At 40.4% G+C, this 20,118-nt stretch overlaps 1 protein-coding gene across 2 annotated transcripts in view; it reads right to left on the bottom strand.

Annotated features, from left to right (window-relative positions):
- Positions 1-727: 727 nt before the first annotated feature.
- The window catches only part of brip1 (BRCA1 interacting helicase 1), a 90,604-nt gene continuing 71,213 nt past the window's right edge, over positions 728-20,118 (bottom strand). For both annotated transcript variants that reach the window (XM_080053731.1, XM_080053730.1), the window contains exons 15-20: positions 19,131-19,296; positions 18,734-18,855; positions 6,470-6,582; positions 6,295-6,377; positions 5,821-6,138; positions 728-2,362 (exon numbers count right to left, since the gene is read on the bottom strand). In XM_080053731.1, coding sequence (XP_079909857.1) covers positions 1,659-2,362; positions 5,821-6,138; positions 6,295-6,377; positions 6,470-6,582; positions 18,734-18,855; positions 19,131-19,296 — 1,506 coding nt within the window. In that variant the 3' untranslated portion in view covers positions 728-1,658. The remainder of the gene's footprint in view (positions 2,363-5,820; positions 6,139-6,294; positions 6,378-6,469; positions 6,583-18,733; positions 18,856-19,130; positions 19,297-20,118) is intronic.

The raw sequence follows: 20,118 nt of genomic DNA, 5'->3' as shown, positions 1-20,118 counted from the left end.
ATCCACAGCCATTACTGGGTCTTTCAGTAATGTGGGCTCCCTATTAAGTGCTTTTAACACACATTCGCTGGCCCCTCCACGCTCCGTGTTTTGATGATGTTAACGAGTGGTCATGCACGATTACATATACAAGGGTCTTGAGGAGGCAGTTGATGAGCAAAGAAAGGCTTTAATGGAACACTTGTCTACTCTGCTCGTCTGCACAAATTACACATTGGTGAAGTTTGAGCTGTAATGAGACAAATCACATTAGTGTAAGCCCGTTTAATCTTGTGTTTCTGTCTCCCTTCAACTTAGCCCGTTTGATGATTGTGCATTTAGCATTGGCTTGATTAAATGTCCTCGTCTCCTCAGACTCAAACAATCAAATGTGGCCATTAAACTGCTGATTATACACACTACTGTGTTGCACATGCATAGGTCACAAATAATCACTGTTGTCTCCCACAAATAAAGTACAAAAGATGAGGTTAAGATCTTCATTTCAGTGAATTGTACAGGAGTTAAATTAAATCCAAGGACTACATAGAAACTAACTACACTGTACATTATTTGTGAAAATATCAATGGCTTAGTTCTATATATTTGGCTTCAATTCTGTGAGTTATTGAATTGCCGACCATTTTTTTGTAGATTTTGTTGGCTATACCTCTATAGGTAAAAAATAGGATAACAAGTTGGAAAAAAATATGAATGAGAAGCTGAAATTTTATTTTATTATGGCTCCACAGAATTCAACACAATTTCTTGTACCGAAAGTGAAACAAATGTTTATCCAGATACGGATACCATTTTAAGTTTACAGCCCATAATTACGTAATTGGTGGAAAAATAGGTGAAATCAGGCATGTCTAAATCATCCACATTCCTCACCCATAATCTACAAACACATCATTATAACAGAACTAAGATATAGCCATCTCCCAAGGAAAATAAATGAGTTTCTTTTTAATGATTTGTTCAAATGCAGATTCAATTTCAATAATGTTGGTTAGTTGTGTGTTTTTAACTGAGAACAGGCCTTAATGAGATTTAGTGCTGTCACACTAAACGAAACTGACGTGAGATGGCTGAAGCCTCATCATCTGCTGGATGCAGCCAATACAAAGCGTACGAGCTGTCTGGGGCAGCTGGGACATACTTTACAACAAAGTGTAAAGGAAATCTATGAAATGAACTGTTAAACACCAATGATGTAGAATAAAATAATCAATGGTATAAATGGAATATGTCTAACATTAAGCTGTGGTCTGTTTCAATAGCGTTTTCAATATCGATCCACTGCTCATGTATGGTGAGTAGATTCTTGACACAACACTATACATTCAATATGTTGTTTGCACTTAAAAAGGTGGATTCAGAGATTCTGGAGAACGCTTGCTGTTAAAATCGCTTTTGGTCAATCAGTGAATATCTCCTCACTCTCGTTACCTGTTACCTGTGTGCGCTGAATAAATAATCCAGTGTTAATACACAGCCTAAGCTCTGCTAAGTGGCATGTTGCTAACCCCTTTGCTACATACCCTGTGATAACAACCCGTTTACAGAGCCTTGGATGCGGAATAACACTGTCATTTTTTATTATTTTTTTACAGTGCACACACAGTTGTCCAGAAACTCTGATTCCACCTTTAATTTCCACTCTTGTTCCCAGGTTGTTAGTTACCTGTTAGAGTGGGCTCAACTTTCTGCCTGGACCTGGACAGCCTGCGAAGCTTACTGTCTGTCTGCCTGCTCTGGTTCTTCCCCTGCTCTCTCTCCTCGCCTTGCTTCTCTCCTAAGGTTTCCTCTTTCTGGCCCTGTGGCAGCTCTGTGTTCTCCTTACTGACTGAAACAGCATTCTGTCCATTCAAAGCATAGGCTTGCCCTTGGCCCTGCTCAGGGCCAAAAAGTTCTCCTAGTGGCAGGGAGGAGCTTTCCATCCTGGGAGGTGACTTGGTCTCTTTCTGTGGGCTGCCTTCATCTTCGAAAAGTTCTGGAGTGAAGAAGACAGTGTGGTCCTCTTCATCCTCAGATTCATCTGGATTGTCTGTTAAGGGTTGTTGACTTTCACAATTGGGAGGGGTTGTTACCATAGAGGGCTTCAGGGTGAGATTGTGTGCTTCCACTTTGATTTCACAGGAACTGTCTGGAGGCCCTTGTTCAAAACAAGCCGCATCAGTCTGCTTTTGTGGCGACGAGTTGTGCAGTTTCTCCTTGTGCTCAGAATGATGAGGTGTTTCCAGAGCTTTTTCTTTAAAGATGGGCTTCCTGAAGCAGTTGCTGATGGGGCTGGAGGTGAACATGTGGTAGAAAGGCTGCGCTGTTCTTCTCTGATGTGACATTGGCTCTGATGGGGGACTGTGCATCTTCTTGGAACATTCTGCATTAAGAAAACAAAATGTATTATTAGGATTTTGTTTTAGTATATAACTTAACTCTGACCAGCACCAAACATGTTAAGGCGAGACACTGCAAGTAAATGGAGTAAATTCTTTTTTTTAATAACAATTTTTACAAAATGTTTGGAAAAATAGGCAAATTTGACAATATCTGCGTACATTTGCATCTCATTAAAAACCAAAATCTTGATGTTGGAGACAGCCAGTGGTGACATTTTGGATTTATACTGATTTTTTTCATTTTATGAATAAAAAATTCCATCTTTGGTTCTTAAAAATGCATTTTCTGCATGTTTTTAAAAAGAAAACATATCACAAATAAGACCATCAACAACATATGAACAAATCCATCAGAACCTTCAGAATAGTGCTAAGAATGATTATAAAAATAAATTAAAAAAAATTAAAATAAAAATGTGGACCTTTTATTTTGTACTTCAATGAAAGAAAATTAACAAAAATCTCAGAATTGACCAGTGCTTTAAAAAAATTGCCACGGAGTCAAAAAGAAGCTTTTAAATCTCCAGATGAAATGACACTGGTATGCAGAGTACTGAATTCTAATGCTAAGAAATATATACAGTAGATGTGCGCTCACGCTCAATATAACTCAAACAAAGGTCATGAGGATTTAATTAAAAGCAACAGTCCAGCATCTGCTCATCAGCTTGCTCCAGTGCCACTCAGGCACGCAAAGCAATAGTAATGAGGCAAGCCACTCAACTGATCCCATGGCCCTGACACCCCCCCCCCCCCAAACATCCATCCCTCCCACAACGAGGGGAGGGGGGTGTAGGGGAGTGTGCTACTGCTCCGCTACCATCCCTATCCACCACACGGAATTCAACTGAGCAAAAACAGCTCAACCTCATCATGACCCCCAAAGACAATGGATGCGTGCCAAGGCGATGTGCATACACGTCACCTCAACATATTTTCGTTGTGGTGATGTCATGCTCATACATCTTTGAGCCCCACAATGAAAGGCACCTTTTCATAGCTGTCTTTTGAAGACAGCGCTGATTTTAATGTCATTATATATGAAAAAAAAATAAAAAAATCAGACAGTCGACGCAGTGCAATTATATTGGTTAAAATCATGATCTGCTTACTCTGCTGATCTACTTTAGAATAACAGGGGCTTTTTTTAAAATCACATTACTACCATGAATTACAATGAAAGAACGCAGAGAGAGTTATCATATTAAAGTATTTTTTCTCCTTAAGAATGTAACAACAGTGTCAAGGCAGAGTATAATTTTTTTTCTCTACATGGTCTTTGTTTTGACTCAAGCCTACACACACCATCCTGCTGACAGGAATATTCACCAGAGCAATACATGTGTGTTATTCTACTGTAGAAAATAGTCCCTGGCCAATTTACTACATACCCCTGTTTATGCATGTTCAGGTTTTTGGGGAAAATGATTGAGTCTCTAGATCTACATCTTCACTAAAACAAATGGGCTTAAGGCTGAAAGTCGCAAATAGAGGTAATAATAGAGAGTAATAGACGTTAAAATGACTCATAGGAAGATTTGTGTAAGAGTATTGATGTCAGATAAGTGCAACAAACAATTTTTAATTGTCTGTCTACATTTTTTGTATATAAAGACACATACAGTGCTGTTTGAAAGTTTGTGAACCCCTTGAGCATTTTGGAATTTTATTGTGTTTAACCATTATTAATTCATTTTTATCAATACCAGTATTTTTTATATGAAATAACAGATGTTTGTTTATCAATTCAAAATTTTTCTTTTCCATAAATCAATTGTTAAAAGAGATATAACAAATTATTTGCCAACTGTTGTATGTGCAAAAGTTTGTGAACCCTGAGCTGCATTGCTTAAATCGAGCATCTAAAAACAATCAGGTGGGCCAAACTGATTGATGAAATAGACCAATGTAATGAGAGATCTTTAGGGAAGAAATTGGGCAGCACTAGATAAAACAGAGATCAAACCAGATCAGTTTAGGCTCACCAAAGTGAACCCATACAGGTCAGACTTGCTAAAAGGGGAAAAAAATCTCAGAGGATCTCAGGAATAGAGTTGTGATGTTGCACATTTGTCTGGGGACAGCTATAAATTCATATAAAAAAGTTTGAGCTCCATCGGTCCACCGTGAGGCAAATCATCTACAAATGGAGAGCTTTAAGAATGACTTAACATCTGCCTAGAAGTGGACTTCCTTCAAAAATATCCTCAAGCGCCACAAGAAAAGTAATTTTTTCAGGTAAAAGCCAACACAAACATTACATCTGGAGATTTGCAGACCATTTGCCACCACCAAAAATGTTTTTGCCCAAACATGGCGGTTTTGGTTATGACCAAACAGTTAAATTTTGGACTAATCTGTCAACAGAATAATTATTCAGGTATCTCCAGGTGCTCTCTGGCAAAGTTGTGACAAGCAGTTTTGTTCTTTTTTGAGAGCAGAGGCTTCTTCAGCAACCCTCCCATGAAAGCCATGTTGACTGTGTTCTCCTTATTGTGGAACCATGCACATCCGTGCTTGTGGATAGTCTACTTCTAGGCAGATGTTCAGTCACTCTTAAAGCTCTCCATTTGTAGATGATCTGCCTCACGGTGGACCGATGGAGCTCAAACTTTTTTTTAAATTAATTTATAGCTGTCCCCAGACAAATGTGCAGCATCACAACTCTATTCCTGAGATCTTCTGAGATTGTTATAACCTTTTGGCATGTCTGACCTGTATGGGTTCACTTTGGTGAGCCTAAACTGACCTGATTTGATCTCTGTTTTATCTAGTGCTGCCCAATTTCTTCCCTAAAGATCTCTCATTACATTGGTCTATTTCATCAATCAGTTTGGCCCAGCTGATTGTGTTTACCTGCTCGATTTAAGCAATGCAGCTCAGGGTTCACAAACTTTTGCACATACAACAGTTGGCAAATAATTTGTTTTATCTCTTTTAACAATTGATTTCTGGAAGATTTTTTTTTTGAATTGATAAACAAACATCTGTTATTTCATATAAAAAATACTGGTATTGATAAAAACAAATTAATAATGGTTAAACACAATAAAATTCCAAAATGCTCAAGGGGTTCACAAACTTTCAAATAGCCCTGTATATAGTAAGCCTGTAAGAACCCTGTACCAAATATTACAATAAAATACATTCCTAATTCATATAAAATATTTTTTCTATTGCAGGTTCAAAACTCATTTCAAATATTCTGACCAGGTGCCAGAGTGTTCTGAGAAAGTGTTGGTAAATGATATACTGGTAGTTCATCTTGAAAATATACAGCATTTTAAGTGAGTAACGTTTTGTAAATTTAATTGTGCAATCAGTTTGACAAATCATATCAAATTGCTTTACTTGGGGATATTGGATAAGATTTGAGAGGTATGAAAACAAAACCTTGCAGAACCACAATGCTTCTTTCATCCCTTCATTTTTGGCTCACCTGCTTTTTGGTTTTGTTCCGCTTTCAACTGTGTGCTAGAGAAAAACCCAAAGGTGGATGGGCTTGTGTCCTGTTGGGGTTCAGCGGGTTTGACATGTGAGTGGGGGGTATGAGGTTCTGAGGCCCTGTGCGGACCCTGTCCCCCTACAGGGACGGGACAGTGGCCGTTCGGAGAGGAGGCAGTGAGGCTGAGGGCCTGGCTGTCTGCTGGGGCCACCTCCACCTTCTGTTGCTCCTGAGAGAAGGCCACTAGAGACTGCAAGGCGTTGTCGAAGGTGTCGTGATGCCTGACGAGCTGGCGGACCCATTTAGACAGACCTGAGATTATACAGGCACACACACAGACACACATCAGTGGAGAACACAACCAAAGATCTGTGGATAACTATTGCCATCTAGTGTTCAAGTTGAGAAGGTTGTACAGTTTGACAATCATCAGCAAGGGCTCACACACTGTAAAACATCATTGATTACCTGTGATATACTTATTGGGGTTATTTCGGTAACGATCATCCACTAGAATAAGGGCGCCCCAGTCATTCCGGTGACGGATGCACCTGTGAAAATGAAGTTGAAAGACTTAGCTATTAAAAGGCCAAAAGGACAAAAGTAAATCTTTCATAGCGCTAGCAGTAGAGGACACATTTACCTTCCCAGGGCCTGGTTTAGAGCTCTGTAGGCCTGGATCTCGTACCAACGATGGCCTGGGAGAAGACCCCTTGACTTGCAGTGTTGGTCATTATACTTCATCTTCAGTTCAACCTAAAACCACAGCATATTTAAAGATGATTTAAGTGTCCTATGGATTTAAAAGCTTGTCATCAAAATAACACGCACACAATCCTGTAATCTTGCCTTCATCAGAGTTGTGTCTGAAGTTGTTGCTGGTTGCTTTGGGGGCACTTTACACGGTGAAAACGTGACAGTTTTCCAGTTTTTGGTTTAAAAAAAAACCCCGTTCAGACACAATTTATCTGACATCTTCACTCGTACACATGTTTTCAGAGGAAACGGGCCGAAATCGCTGTAGTAGCAGTGTAGCAGCCATGCCAAGCCAATAGTCAGCGGTGACACAGCCTAGTAGATAGCTCTTCCGGTACAATTTGATGCATAAAACCTTACTGTAACCGAAAATTAATGCCACTAACGTTCATAAAGCGGTTGGTGTAAGCTTGGGGTTACAAATATTGTAAAAGACAAGCTTTCTGTCCTCTTATTTCACCACATTGAACTCATGAAAACACAAGACATGCTGGTAGTGAAGGGGCTTCGTGAGCGGATACCTTCCTGTTAGGCGTACTTCAAAATAAAAGTCAACTCACGTGTGTCCAGTGAAATGCTATTACTGTTTAGCCAGTGAAATGCTTTTACTGTGAAGCCGTAGCCTTAATGCTCCTTTTGTTGAACAGTAGCCTAACTTAACCGCTGCACGCTGATAGTGTTTTTAATGTAGAGAGAGCCGTGTCCCTGGCATATAGAAGTGACACACGTTTATTTAGCTAGAAAAACAGGCAGAGCACAAATCTTTCCCCAGCCAAAGTGGCGGGTGGTCTCAATAACTTACTGCGGTAATCGCTTGGACTAAATTGGCGAGTGTTAGCCTATATTTTAGCCATGCACGTCACTCTCCGCTGATCACAGTGATGGTGCCGTGGAGACACCGTTCATGTTGTCTTCTAACTTTATAACTCGCTTGTGTTGTGGGTATTTTGACAGCAAATGTTATAGACTACGCATGTGTGAGGGTGGAGCCGTGACGTCAGCGTTATCAGGGGAAATGGTTTCGGTGTTTACAGGAAACCAAAACCGTTAAGTTTTCCAAAAAATTCTCCCTGGGAGGTGATCTCAAAAACCTGCGGTTTCATGCCTGCGTTTGCTGTTTTCCTGTAAATTATATAGTGCAACCGCGGGAATTTTTCCGCGTTTGCACCGTTTCGTGTTGTCGTGTAAAGTGCCCCTTAGTTACTTAAGGAACGAGAAACAACTGATAAGCCATCATAGATAGGAAGTACATGATCAAATATTACATTGCTATAATCTTTTGAGAATAGTGAATAGTGAATAGTGTCTCCTCAGGCTTGTGTATATACTTGTGTATATATTGTTGTGTTATTGTGTCCTGATGTCTTATTTGTCGTGTGTCGTTAAACTTCTCCTGCTGTACACAAATTTGCCCTCGTGGGACATTTAATAAAAACCTTGAACCTTGAACATCACAAAGTGACGAAGCAAAGAGAAACATTGAGAGAATAAAGCTGATATAAAATATTGAAGGAGCGGTGCCGCGTGTTTTCATTTTGATACATTCACACTGTACTGCACCACACTGTTTATATTCAAAAAGTTAGAGACAATAGTAAGTAACAGTGAAGGGAGAGTACGTCCACAGGCAGTAGAAGTTCAAAAAACCTGGATAAGCATCACACAAGCTGCAACGCAATTTTGGTCACTGTGATACTACAGTATTTACTAAATGTAATTTTAAGAACATCTAAATCAGAAGTTTTCCCATTTGAAATCAGTTTTTGGGGGGGCGCCCGTGGTGTAGTGGTTAAAGCATGCGATATGGAATGTATACTATATTGTACACTAATTTAAAAAATGAATATTCAAGAAATACTTTTTATTTTATTTTTTAAGTTATTGGCCACCAACCACTAGCTACATCATCATAATGCATAAACCAAACATAGGCTACTCAAATAAAAAAACCTGTTCCAGAATACAATAGCCATGACTATAGCAGCACTTTGCAAAGACGGTTTTCATGCATGTCTAATTATGCAGAATTCATTGGCTTCATCTTGGATATGAAGGTAGAAAGTGGGCAAAACTAACTAGAACCTTTGTAGACAGATGAGCTCTGAAAGGAGAACAGAGGGGCTAAAGAGAGGCCGTGACAGAGCCGAGTAGAGATGTGAGGGAGCAGACAAGGTGGTCTAGGTGACATGAAGCATCCCTGCGCAAAAATGCCAGGAAAGCATCCATCCATTTGCATCTGTCGCCGATGATTTAAGGCGCTAACCTTTCAGGATTGACAAGTGAAAAGTTCAGCTGGCGTCTGACGGGATGCCATGCGGGGCAGGTTTGCTGAACGGGGCTGTAACTGCTTTTGACAGCTACCGTGTGTTCGCCCTGAGCCACCAAACACTGGGGCCATGGCAGGTACAGCCTGTCCCCTTCACGCAATGCCACGCTGGCCTGGCCAAGCATGGGGACAGACAACAAACAAACAGTCACAGGAACTCCTAAATGTCGCCCCAGAGTTGGACTATGACTAATAACACCTCAACCTAATAAGCATGCAAAACTTTAACGCTGACACTGGAAGATCTTCATAGTTTGTATGATGGTGGGCCAAGGCTTGTCAGGAGGTTTAAAGTCAAATATTTAATCTGCATAAATACAATACTAGGGCGCGCTTGTCAGTGAGAAGATACTCATATAGCCATGTCAGAGGAAGTCTTGTTAATGGCTGCTGGCTCCATGGTAAGATGTTTGTTAATGTATGAGACACCAGGGCAGTTAAAGAATCTACTTCTAAAGCCACAGCTTGAACAGAAAGGCCAGTAGCCTGGAGCCAGCCGTGTCATCAGTATCCAATCACAGGCCATTTCAGCGTTCGAGCCATCACATCCCTGGTCATCTTCCAATCTAATATGACAGGTTGCATATGTGAAAAAGCCAATCCTGGCTGCTAGCAAATCTCCCAAATGTGCAAGAAACCACAAGCTAGAAGGGATTAGTTAAAATGTCAAGAGATCACTCGCTTGCATTGGCCTTGTCCTCTACAGCTACCTGTTCATCCCTAAAAACATATATTTGACCACTAGGCATGATTTGCAGCTGAGTGAATCTGTTTGAGCTATATTTTACGCAGGGTATGTATGTGTGCGTCAGTGTCAGTGTGCGCGCCCCTGGCAGTCCGGGACATCTTGTGCCTGTCACCGAGATTGGTGAGCGCCTCATCTGCCACATAAGGCTGAGCTGACAGCTGAGTGGCTCGTCTTGTGTGTGTGTGTGTGTGTGTGTGTGTGTGTGTGTGTGTGTGTGTGTGTGTGTGTGTGTGTGTGTGTCTGTGTGTGTGTCTGTGCACACACAAACAAGGGCACCAGAATATGACACTGCATTCCTACTTGGTCATGGATCAACTCACACCATGGATCAACACAGCATCCCACCTACTATTTGATAGTTGTGTCATGCTCCACTAATAAGTAAACTTCAGATGGAACATTAATGAATAGGAAAGTAAAGCTGCCTAACTGCTACAAAACGTGCAAGTTGTGGACGAACTGGTAACGAACAGGGATCAATTTAGAACTAGGCTGTAGTACTTGGGTCTTGTCCCAGTTACAAGTTTCAGTTTTGTGGATGCTTCGACTAATTTTTGGCTCTATCTGATGGGGGTTTGACTAATCCATGGTTATTCTGCCTGACTTGCCTCGATCTTGTGGATAATTTGACTTGTCAATTCTTTTTCGGAATTGGGGTTGTATATGACGGCGCTAAAACGCCCACAAAAATTGGCAGGTGAGTGCAATTTGTGCTCCTTTCGCGTTAATAAAGTAAGCGGATGTTGTGAAATTGTTTGTAATAAAGCACCCCTTATTGAATAATCCGGCAGAACTGTTTAATTTCAAAATCTAATATAAGCATACAACCCATTTTCTCTGACTGTAGATTAAGCCCATAATATAACTCAATATCTATTCAATATAATTTAAATCTCATAAACTTCGAAGAGAGAGAGAGAGAGAGAGAGAGAGAGAGAGAGAGAGAGAGAGATAGACTGAGATAGACTGAGAGAGAGAGAAATTGTGCCTAGTTAATACAAGTGTCTGTGTGGTGTAAAATAGCACCAGCATAACTGACTGTGGCAATTACCGCTGGTCTTTGTGAATTAGGTGGAATTTGGACATGGCTTATTCACATAGGAACGGGGAGATTATGCGCTGAATTGATTGTATATTCCCTAATTTACATACATGTAAATGGAACACAGGCACCTGTCCGGGTGGTTTCATTAATGGGAATTTTGATTCCATACTGTCTAGGCCGCAGCCAGCAGTCTTACCAATAAAGTCTAGTTTGCTTAACATATGCAGTTTTTTATTTGGTTTAAATTTTAAACATTGTATTATGTCAGCAATTGTATCAACTCATTTTTAAACAGTAACCAACCAGACTTTACCACTTTACCATACTTTGTAACGTGCAAACTGCAAATTTATAACGCTTTCTAAAGCTGGCCTGTACTGCTGACGAGGACAGTAAGAGTGGTGATCATGAATTATATTGCATTCCTTCAGTGGCTGATGATAAAGCCAGATGTACAGTGTCTTGAGTTTGCCTAGGGCATCCATCACCCCTTCTTCTTGATGATTTCCATAAACTCTTCAACATTCCTACACAATCCCCTTCATCCATTCCATTTACATGCTTACGGGCCTTAGAAATAAAATGCTCTTGTGGCTGTCTTTAATAAGCTGAGCCCGTCATTAAACTCAGAGAGATGCCTTATCAGTTGTAAGTGTCTTTTTATTGCTTGTTAAATCCGATTATTGTTTGACTCACTCACGCAGGACGTGACAGTTCACTGTAAAACATGCCATTGGAAAAACTAAACCTAGATATAATACCACCTTTGGCAGAGTTTTCTCTGCAGAGGACTTTTCAAGTTCAACCTTTGATCTTTGTCACAATAACACAACAGGCCAGTAAAATGCCATGCTATGTGCTTAGGCCGTAGTGTCTAAGAGTTATGCGTGTCTGGGAATGCAGGCCATGCAGCCATTCTAAAGTGCTGGAGTAGTTTAAATGGAGAGAAGCTGGGCTTACGCCTCTTATCCTAGCAATGGGGTGCTGCCGTGTGAGTATGGCATAGAATGAATGAATTAATATGTCTGGGTCCATGTGTGCTTGTAAGAGAATTTGCACATGTTAGCACTGGTGCATGGAAGTATGTGTGGGAACAAGAGAAACAGTTTCAGTGAGAGACATATGGTGTAAATACGATAGGGTGTTAATACGAAGCATTCATGCAGGTAAGAATGTGTCTATAGAAAATAACCCTAACCGATAAACACTGTTAGAATAAGAAGCAACACAGCTACTGAAAAAAAGTTGTGAATGCAGCATGTATCAGAGGCTTAAGAACTAGAAATTAAGGAAGGACTAAAGAGTAGCCGCAAAGAACCTCATCTGTCACAATCAGAAGAGACGTGAAGAAAAACTCCCTGCACAAGTGGAGGAGCATAAGCAGCACTGCAGGTCAGCAGACTTGCCCCCGGTGCGGGGCTAGTTGTGCCTTTGGAGAAAATACGTTGGGGTAAATTGTGCAACTGATATATATCTCATAAACTGTAATGCTATATAAAAGCAAGACAAATCCATTAGAAAATTACTCATTTAGGGTTTATTTGAAGTAAATAAAGTAAATATAATATTTTAGACTGAAGGTACATTTTCTAAAACAAGGCCTATCAGGTCTAGTTGGCTTTACCTGCAAAGCTCACAATGACAAAGTCACCACTTCTGAGCTACTGGAGACAATCACATGCATACTTTCTCACATTATATGGTGACCAAAAAAGGGTACGCTGAATCCCCAGTTCCAGTAGAACTGACCATCACATGTAATGGTATTTACAATCCAGTAGTCGTGGATATACCATTGCATGTGCCAGTGTGTGTGTGTGTGTGTGTGTGTGTGTGTGTGTGTGTGTGTAGCCTTAAGAGCCTATTTCTTTGACCGAGTGCCCCAGCAGCATCTGTGCTAGTGGCACATGCTTTGAGGGCTAGCTGCATGGCTTTGACAGTCATTAGTGTCAGTGTCCCCATCCGATCCGTGGTGTAATGGGGTTAGCTCAAAGACCTTTACATCCCCCCAGGGCTTCTCTGGGGGCTAGACTGCCTCTGCCACTGACAGAGGAGAGCTAACTGGAGGAGGAAAGACAGATAGAGAGACCAGGACCAGGCTTGGAATTACGATGCAAAAGTATGTCTTAATCTTCTACTATGATTAGTGCTCAACAAATGCACTAATTTCTTCAGTTTGAGTAATGTTTGTTAAAAGTTACAATGGAAATAAGGTTTTTCTAAAAAAGAGTGCGTTAATATTTAGGTATTGGCACTGGCGTAAAGTAATGGTATTTCTGTTATCGAGACAGTTCAAATGTTAACCAGTCCTATGCCATTTTAATTTTTGTTGTCGGTTATTGATTAAATGTTATGCTGCAGTTTGCAATGTTGAATTGTATTACATTATTGGTCTTATTTCATTCATCTGGTAAACAAAATAACGGAATAATCTTAAAATTAGGCAATCAATACATTAATGAAAAATACTCTAAATCGCTATAAAGACAAGTTGCTTTTGCTCCTTTAATAGAAATCAGGTCACTATCATTGAAGTGATGTTTTGATGTAACTCTCTGCATGCAGCACATAAAATGCGTTGCCTGGTCTAGAAGTCAAACAGAAGCTGAGTGGATGGAGCAGAAGACCAGGGGGAGAATTGAGGAAGCCAAAGCTAGTTAGGTCTGAACAAGCGTGAAGGGACATATCAGTGATTCTTGAGAACCGGGACAAAAGGCCGTCTTCCATATGTAACTGCTTTTAAGTTAAAAACTAAAAATATTTAAAATTGTAGATGTTATTAGGGATTAAGAATAGAATGTCTGGAGCACAATTATCCCCTTAAATTAAATGTTATCATTATTAGGGGAGGATGGGGGAATGTGAGACATCGGGTAATGTGAGACACCCCCTGTATCTAGGACACGGAACACATTTTTGGTCATGTGAGATATATGTTTTCAAGCCCCTCTCATTTCCCCTTGGCCATGAAAGAGAGGACCTCATGTTGATGTTGTAAGCATGTTAATTTCACAAAAATTTCTTTTTTGTATGTAAAAGTACATTTTCGTGCTGTCAACTTAATCGATTGTTGTGCCTAATCAAATTGATTCAGGTAGAAAAACTTCTATCATACATGTTGATGAACTACCAACATATGAAACCATGTGATGATGATAACTGAAGATTAGCCTGAATTGCTGAGAGAGGTAGTTTTTTCTCAAATTGTGGCAGTGGGGTAAAGCGAGACAAATGCTGTGGGGTAAAGTGAGACAGTGTCTGTGCCCTCTTTTAATGAATCCATTATATTTGAGGTAGCAACATACTATTTATGGGTAGCAAGGAAACTAGTTTGAAAAGACAATGTGGGCTGGAGGTGGGGGTTGATGGTTGAAGGGGTGTCAGCAAAGGCATGGTTTGGCATGTATGTTTGTGGGGAACAGGAGAGTGACCTTTAACATCAATAGACTCTAAGAAATATGTCTTTATTCAATGAATGATCCCAATAAAACAAATACAGAAAAAAAGACTCAAAAGATGGGGAAATGACAGCTGGGTCTAGTCCTGTTCTGAGTCCCAGACTGTTCTGGTTCTGACTGTCCTTTGCTCTGACCCCCAGATACTAGCTGGCTCTAAGGGTCCTGTGTTCTGACCCCCTGACTGTGTTTTAATCTAACTGCTTCTTTCTGTCATTTGAATGTTAATTATTGAATATGAATTATATGTTGTATTTGATCAGAGTTACTTTCAAGTGTTTAGAAAAATGTTGTTTAATTGACCAAACCCCATGATTCTGTTACTAGTCCGACATTAGTTTTGTAATATTTGGTTTTCAAGCTAGCTGTCAGGATTCTAACTGTTACAATTTGTGTTGTTATGGTAGTTTCAGAGTGTAAAAAGTAAGTGGTTCAGTTTACCCCCTTGATTTTTCTGGTCTGTCTCAGTTTACCCCACAGCTGGGGTAAAGTGAGACACATAACAACTTTTTTTTAAAACAATCATATTTTCACTGCCCTTTGTCTTGAAAAAATTCTTCTAATGCCCATTTCTAGGAAACATCCTGAATTAATGGGAAATGTGTAAATTTGAGTGATAAATCATTTTAGCTCTCTTAGGGGGGACAAATGTAAAAAGTGTCTCAGATTACCCCGTTCTCCCCTATGTCAAATATATGACACTTGTTATCTTCTCACGACGTCCGAAACAGTTTGTCCTCAGAGAAGGTTTCAATCTTTGATATGCAATAAAACCTATTAAAAATGTACTTTAATGATTAAAAAGAGCTTTTTTCATCAAAAGCAACACTAAATAATCTCTCATATCAATAAAAACAGTTTTTGTACAACACATTCATATTTTATAAGGATTTTAAGTGGTGGGGCCACTTTACTGTAAGTCAACACTGTCAGACATTTCATTATGTAAAATGTAATAAAATCAGGTGAAATAAGGGGCAGCTGTCACTTTGAAGGACCTCTTGTGAAATTCTACCTCTGCAGAGTACATTAGAGTCAGACAGGCTCTGATAAGTGTTGTAGTTTTAGAATATTTTACATTCCGAATCTTGAAAGTCCTGTGTCACAACCATGATATGTCTAGCCTGGCTCTGCCCGCCCACCTACCTACTTCTGCCCAAATTTAATTTTCCCTTCAGTAGTCAGTCTGGGGATGGGGCGTATTAGTGGGATTTTGCTCGAACACATTTCTGAATGTCCAATCAGCGAACAGAGGAAGTGGCTGAGAACAATGACGTCGAAGTCGCGCTCCAGTTTCAGTTGAATGCTGCGTTCCTTTACACTCGGAACTCGGAAATTTCCGACTTGGCAGTTCCGAGTTCCGACCCGTCTGTGTTCCAGTGCTCGGGAAAGTATGGACGCCTAAAACCTTTCTCATCCAAATAACTAAACGTTAGGCTCTAGCAAGTTACCGTTGCCAGGTACCGGTAGATCCATAGACTACAATATGTAGTGAAGTCGGAAATTTCCGAGTTCCCTAAACGCACCGTCAGAAGCCGGCTCACGACCAAACGTTATGCGATTGGTTGGCTAATCCAGAGTGGCACTGAGCAGATCCAATAGTTTTAAACTTCAACAGACACCCGCCTCCAAGAGAGTGAACGTTTGCCAATTACAGCAGTTCCAGACCTTCTGTACAAATGAAATGAAGTACGATGGTCTGGTAGCACCAGGCTATGATATGTCAACACAAACTTACAATTTCTGAAGAAGTTATTTGAAATTTTTGATCGTTTTATTTTCCTGAAGTAGTTCATACTAGCACCTAACATCAACAGAAAAACCAAATGGCTAATAGATCAATTCCATTTGCTATGTTTAAGAAACGTTAAATATGTCAACACCGTCAGACGGAGTTGACACCTGACGGTGGTGATAGGCCAATGGCGGTAAAAAAAACAAAAACTGGGAGGTTGTGTCAAAGCTTAGCTCAGTAGCTTAGTATATGTTGAATACAGACATGTAATTTAATTTGTCGAAACATAGGGTTTGTATTTTTTCATCATTGCACCCTGTTTTGTCCCACTTCTCAAGAATCACTGATATAAATTTCTAATGGCATATTCTGTGCTCAAATGTTGTATTTGCTACATGTGCGCAGCTCATCAAAGCGCTCACCAACTCCAGTCACATCTTGTCATAATGCTGGCTGCTAAGCAAGGCTGTTGGTGGCGACTGCAGCTGAAACTTTGACTTTGAACCGCCTTATAAAATCACACGAAACCTTTCATTTCATTTTTGTTTAGCTCTATCCATTACTACCATTAAAATACTACATAAAGGTAGGTCAAATAAATGAATAAATAAGAAAATGAACAGAACAGAAGAAAAATGAAATGTTTGGACTGAAGGAGAGGTATCTGTGGTACCACTTCGACCTGAATGGGTCAAGGCGCATTACCCAACCTAGCTTATCAATGTTATGACACTTAGGGTGTATTCACACATGCCGTGTTTAGTTCAGTTGAAACGAACTCGGATGCACTTCCGCCTTCGGTGCGCATCTTTCAGGCAGGAGTGAATACAGCAATCGCACTCGGGGGCGGACCAAACAAGCGCTCCGAGACCCAGCTGAAGAGGTAGTCTCGGTGCGTTTCCAAACGCACTCTGCTGCAGTTGGTTTGTGGTGTGAATTTGTCCGGACTGGATCGGACCCAATTGCAGGAAGCACTGTGCCTTTTCTTTTTTTAATAAATCGCCGTCAGCTTCATATTATGGGAAAGTGTTGTTGTCGCCATTGTTAGGAAGATTAGTTGCATTTCATTTGGTCCAAATATAAAAACTAAGAAGTCTAATATGATCTTCATGGGATACTTAAAATCATCTTTCATCATGTACCAAAACAGCAATGCTTACATAAAACAATAAATGTAAAAAAAATAAATCTGATAAAACACAGGAAGCAATGGCCTGCGAGCTGACATTGGTGGAAGTGACAGCTTTGGCTAAGGTGAAAGGGTCTGGGAAGCTTCAATCAGCCACACATCCTACCACACTGACAGAACAGGTTAGTGAAAGCTCTGTCGTTCCCTGACAGGAGGATGTGTAGAGGTAAAGGGGAGGGGGGGGGGGGGGGACACAGTCAAACTTAAAGGTCAACTTGATCTGCTAAGGACGCGGCACACACAGCAACATCGCTTTGGGATTTTTATTTTACGGATCACCAAAAAGAGACGCACTTATTTGGTGTGTGTTTGCATGAGCATGTCTTTGAGATAAACTTTTGTGCCTGTGGTATCCAAAAGGTTGGCCTTTGGCCCAAAAAAACAACTAATAAAAATAAAAATAAAGAATGAACAAGTGGACATCCTACATACAATGCCTGACCACCAATGATATCATGGTATATCAGCTTTAAAAAAACAGGACAGCGTTGGCAAAGTTATTAAAGGTGAAGTAAGCGATTTATTTATGTTAATATAAGTGTTCAATCTTTATTCAAACAGTGATCACTTACATACTGTGCGCGTTTCATAAAGCCGATCTCTCAGTCACCCGCTCTGCATGTAATCGGCAAATAGGGGGCGACTGTGGCTCAGTTGGTAGAGCGGGTCGGCCGATGATCAAAGGGTTGGAGGTTCGATCCCCGCCCTGCCAACTGTGTCATAGTTGTTGTGTCCTTGGGCAAGACACTTCACCCACCTTGCCTCGTGTGAATGTGGATAGTTAGCCTGCTATCGGTGTATGAATGTGTGTGTGAATGGTAACGTGTAAATGGGAACAGGTCTCCCTTGCAAAAGAGTCTTCGGACTCAATGGGATTTACCTGTATAAATAAAAGGTTAAAAAATAAACTTTTCGGGGATCCAGAAACTGATATCCAATCAGAAGAGAGAACGCTACAAACCGGCACCAGTCTCACTGCCGGTGCATGTGCAGAGCGACAGATGGGTGAATGTTTATGCGCCAGCAATGGCAGTGCAGGTACAAATCCTTCCCAATGTCTGTTTTGATGGTTTTTATCATGTTTTATCACACTTACTTATCTGAGATGATGCTAGATAACTCGCTGCTTGAAGACCGCAGTGCATTAATGTGGTGACGTGGGGACGAGGGAGGGGACTGCTAACTGCAGTCAGTGACAGGAAGTTAGCTAAACTGACCATTCCGCTTACTGAACCTTTAAGTCACATTTTTAAATCTAAAGCATTTAATTGCTCTGATATAGTAACATAAGTAAAGTCTGCAAAAAGTCCCCGCTCCCCAGCAAATAAATAGTTTGGCACATAAGCCCTCATAAAACCACATTGTTATCATTTTTTTTACAGAGTAAGATATAACCTGTTAATTAGCTAGCTTGCTGTTCCCTAATCCCAGTTATAGTTGAATAGTGAAAGTCAAGTGGTGGTAGGCGATGCTTTAAAGAAGGTAAAGCTCCTAAGAAGCTACAATATGGTAAAAGTTCACTGAGAGCTCACAATATATAAGTTGGCAGTAACCTCAGTTCTTAGAAGCAAATGGGACAGGGTTGGCAACATCTAGTCTAAAACCATGTATTTGTTGGGCATGTAGGTACATCACTGTTGGGATTTAACTCACCTGAAGGTCTTTGATGTTTGGGAATGGAATTCCAATGGTGATCACTGCCCTGGCATTGTCATCTGTGAAGTCTAGTCCTTCACTCACTTTACCCCTGCAAACAGCAATCAGCAGCGCACCATCTACAACAAAGAAATTCCATATATCAACACAGTAAAAATGTGCTGTAAAACTAGGAGCAATTACATGAAGTATTGTATTAAAAAAAGACAATTATGACCAGCACAATTACTATTCTTGTTACATAACCGTCAAATGCTAGGTTCTGGGGCAAACACTAGACCAAATCAATTTAATGTATTTTGAAGTAATTAGTAATCAAGTCACCAATCAAGCTGCTTGACGGTGGTAGTGCAGAACTGGTCCAAAGATCAGTGTGATGTTTTTCTACTCTCACCTCTACTACTTCCCTCACAGTACTTGATGGCATCGTAGTACGTCTGAAGCAGTTGGTCAAAATCCCCCTTGCCACCACCACGGGGCTCTGTGATGACAGTCTTCTGTCCTTCTAGCTTCTCCCACAGACCAGTGTTGATCCAGCGGTCTCGCAGTTTGTCCAGCATCTGACCAACCCACAGGAGGTGTCATGTCAGAACAAGTAAAGTATGCATGTTGGCATTGTTTTGCAGCAGCAGTAGATTCTGTGCTTGTTCCACAAAGGATGCATTCAGGAACACTAGGTGTAGGTCACCTGTGTACTTACTAGGGCCCGACCGATTTTAGCATATTTCGGAATTATCGACATCGGCCGTTTTTTTGCAGATTTTCTGCTGTTTTTGACCAATGATTCGATACATACAACGATATTGAAATTTGAAAAGCATTTTATTTAAATAACATTTATTATAACAGTTTACTTAAAGCAGCTCCGGGTAACATTTAAATATCTTTTAAACAGCCTCATGTTTCCTCTGATAATCATAAATTACCTTTAACAGCAAACGAGACCATCAGTGCAAAGAAAGACGTTTTTATATAGTTTTTATTACTGCGTTTGGTCTGGTCGCACAGCCAGAACTTTCTGTAAACCAGATCAAACCAGTAAATCAGTATGCTCAAAGACAATAGGTTTGATGGGATATGGGATGATTTGTGCTATTATATATCATATTTGTGAGATTATTAAATCAGAAATGAGTAAGGGAGAGTGGGGTGAGATGTGCCACTTTTTACTCAAAGTGATTTTAAAGTGAGGCCTTGACAGTTATGTCTCCAACTCAAATATGTACATATATTTCAGGATGTTGTGCATCTCTGGCAATAAAAACTTTAGATCTGGAATAAACTGTTTAAGAAATATAGCTTCCGGAAAAAAACAGTTGTCTTGTGGCACGGTGTTGTGTAAGTTGTGCCTTTGGAAAGAATACCATGGGGGAAATTGTGCC

This window comes from Ammodytes marinus, assembly GCF_949987685.1.
Source record: "Ammodytes marinus genome assembly, chromosome: 3".
Taxonomy (NCBI): Eukaryota; Metazoa; Chordata; class Actinopteri; order Uranoscopiformes; family Ammodytidae; genus Ammodytes; species Ammodytes marinus.
The sequence above is the reverse complement of the archived record's forward strand: the minus strand, read 5'-3'. Positions and strand labels throughout refer to the sequence as shown.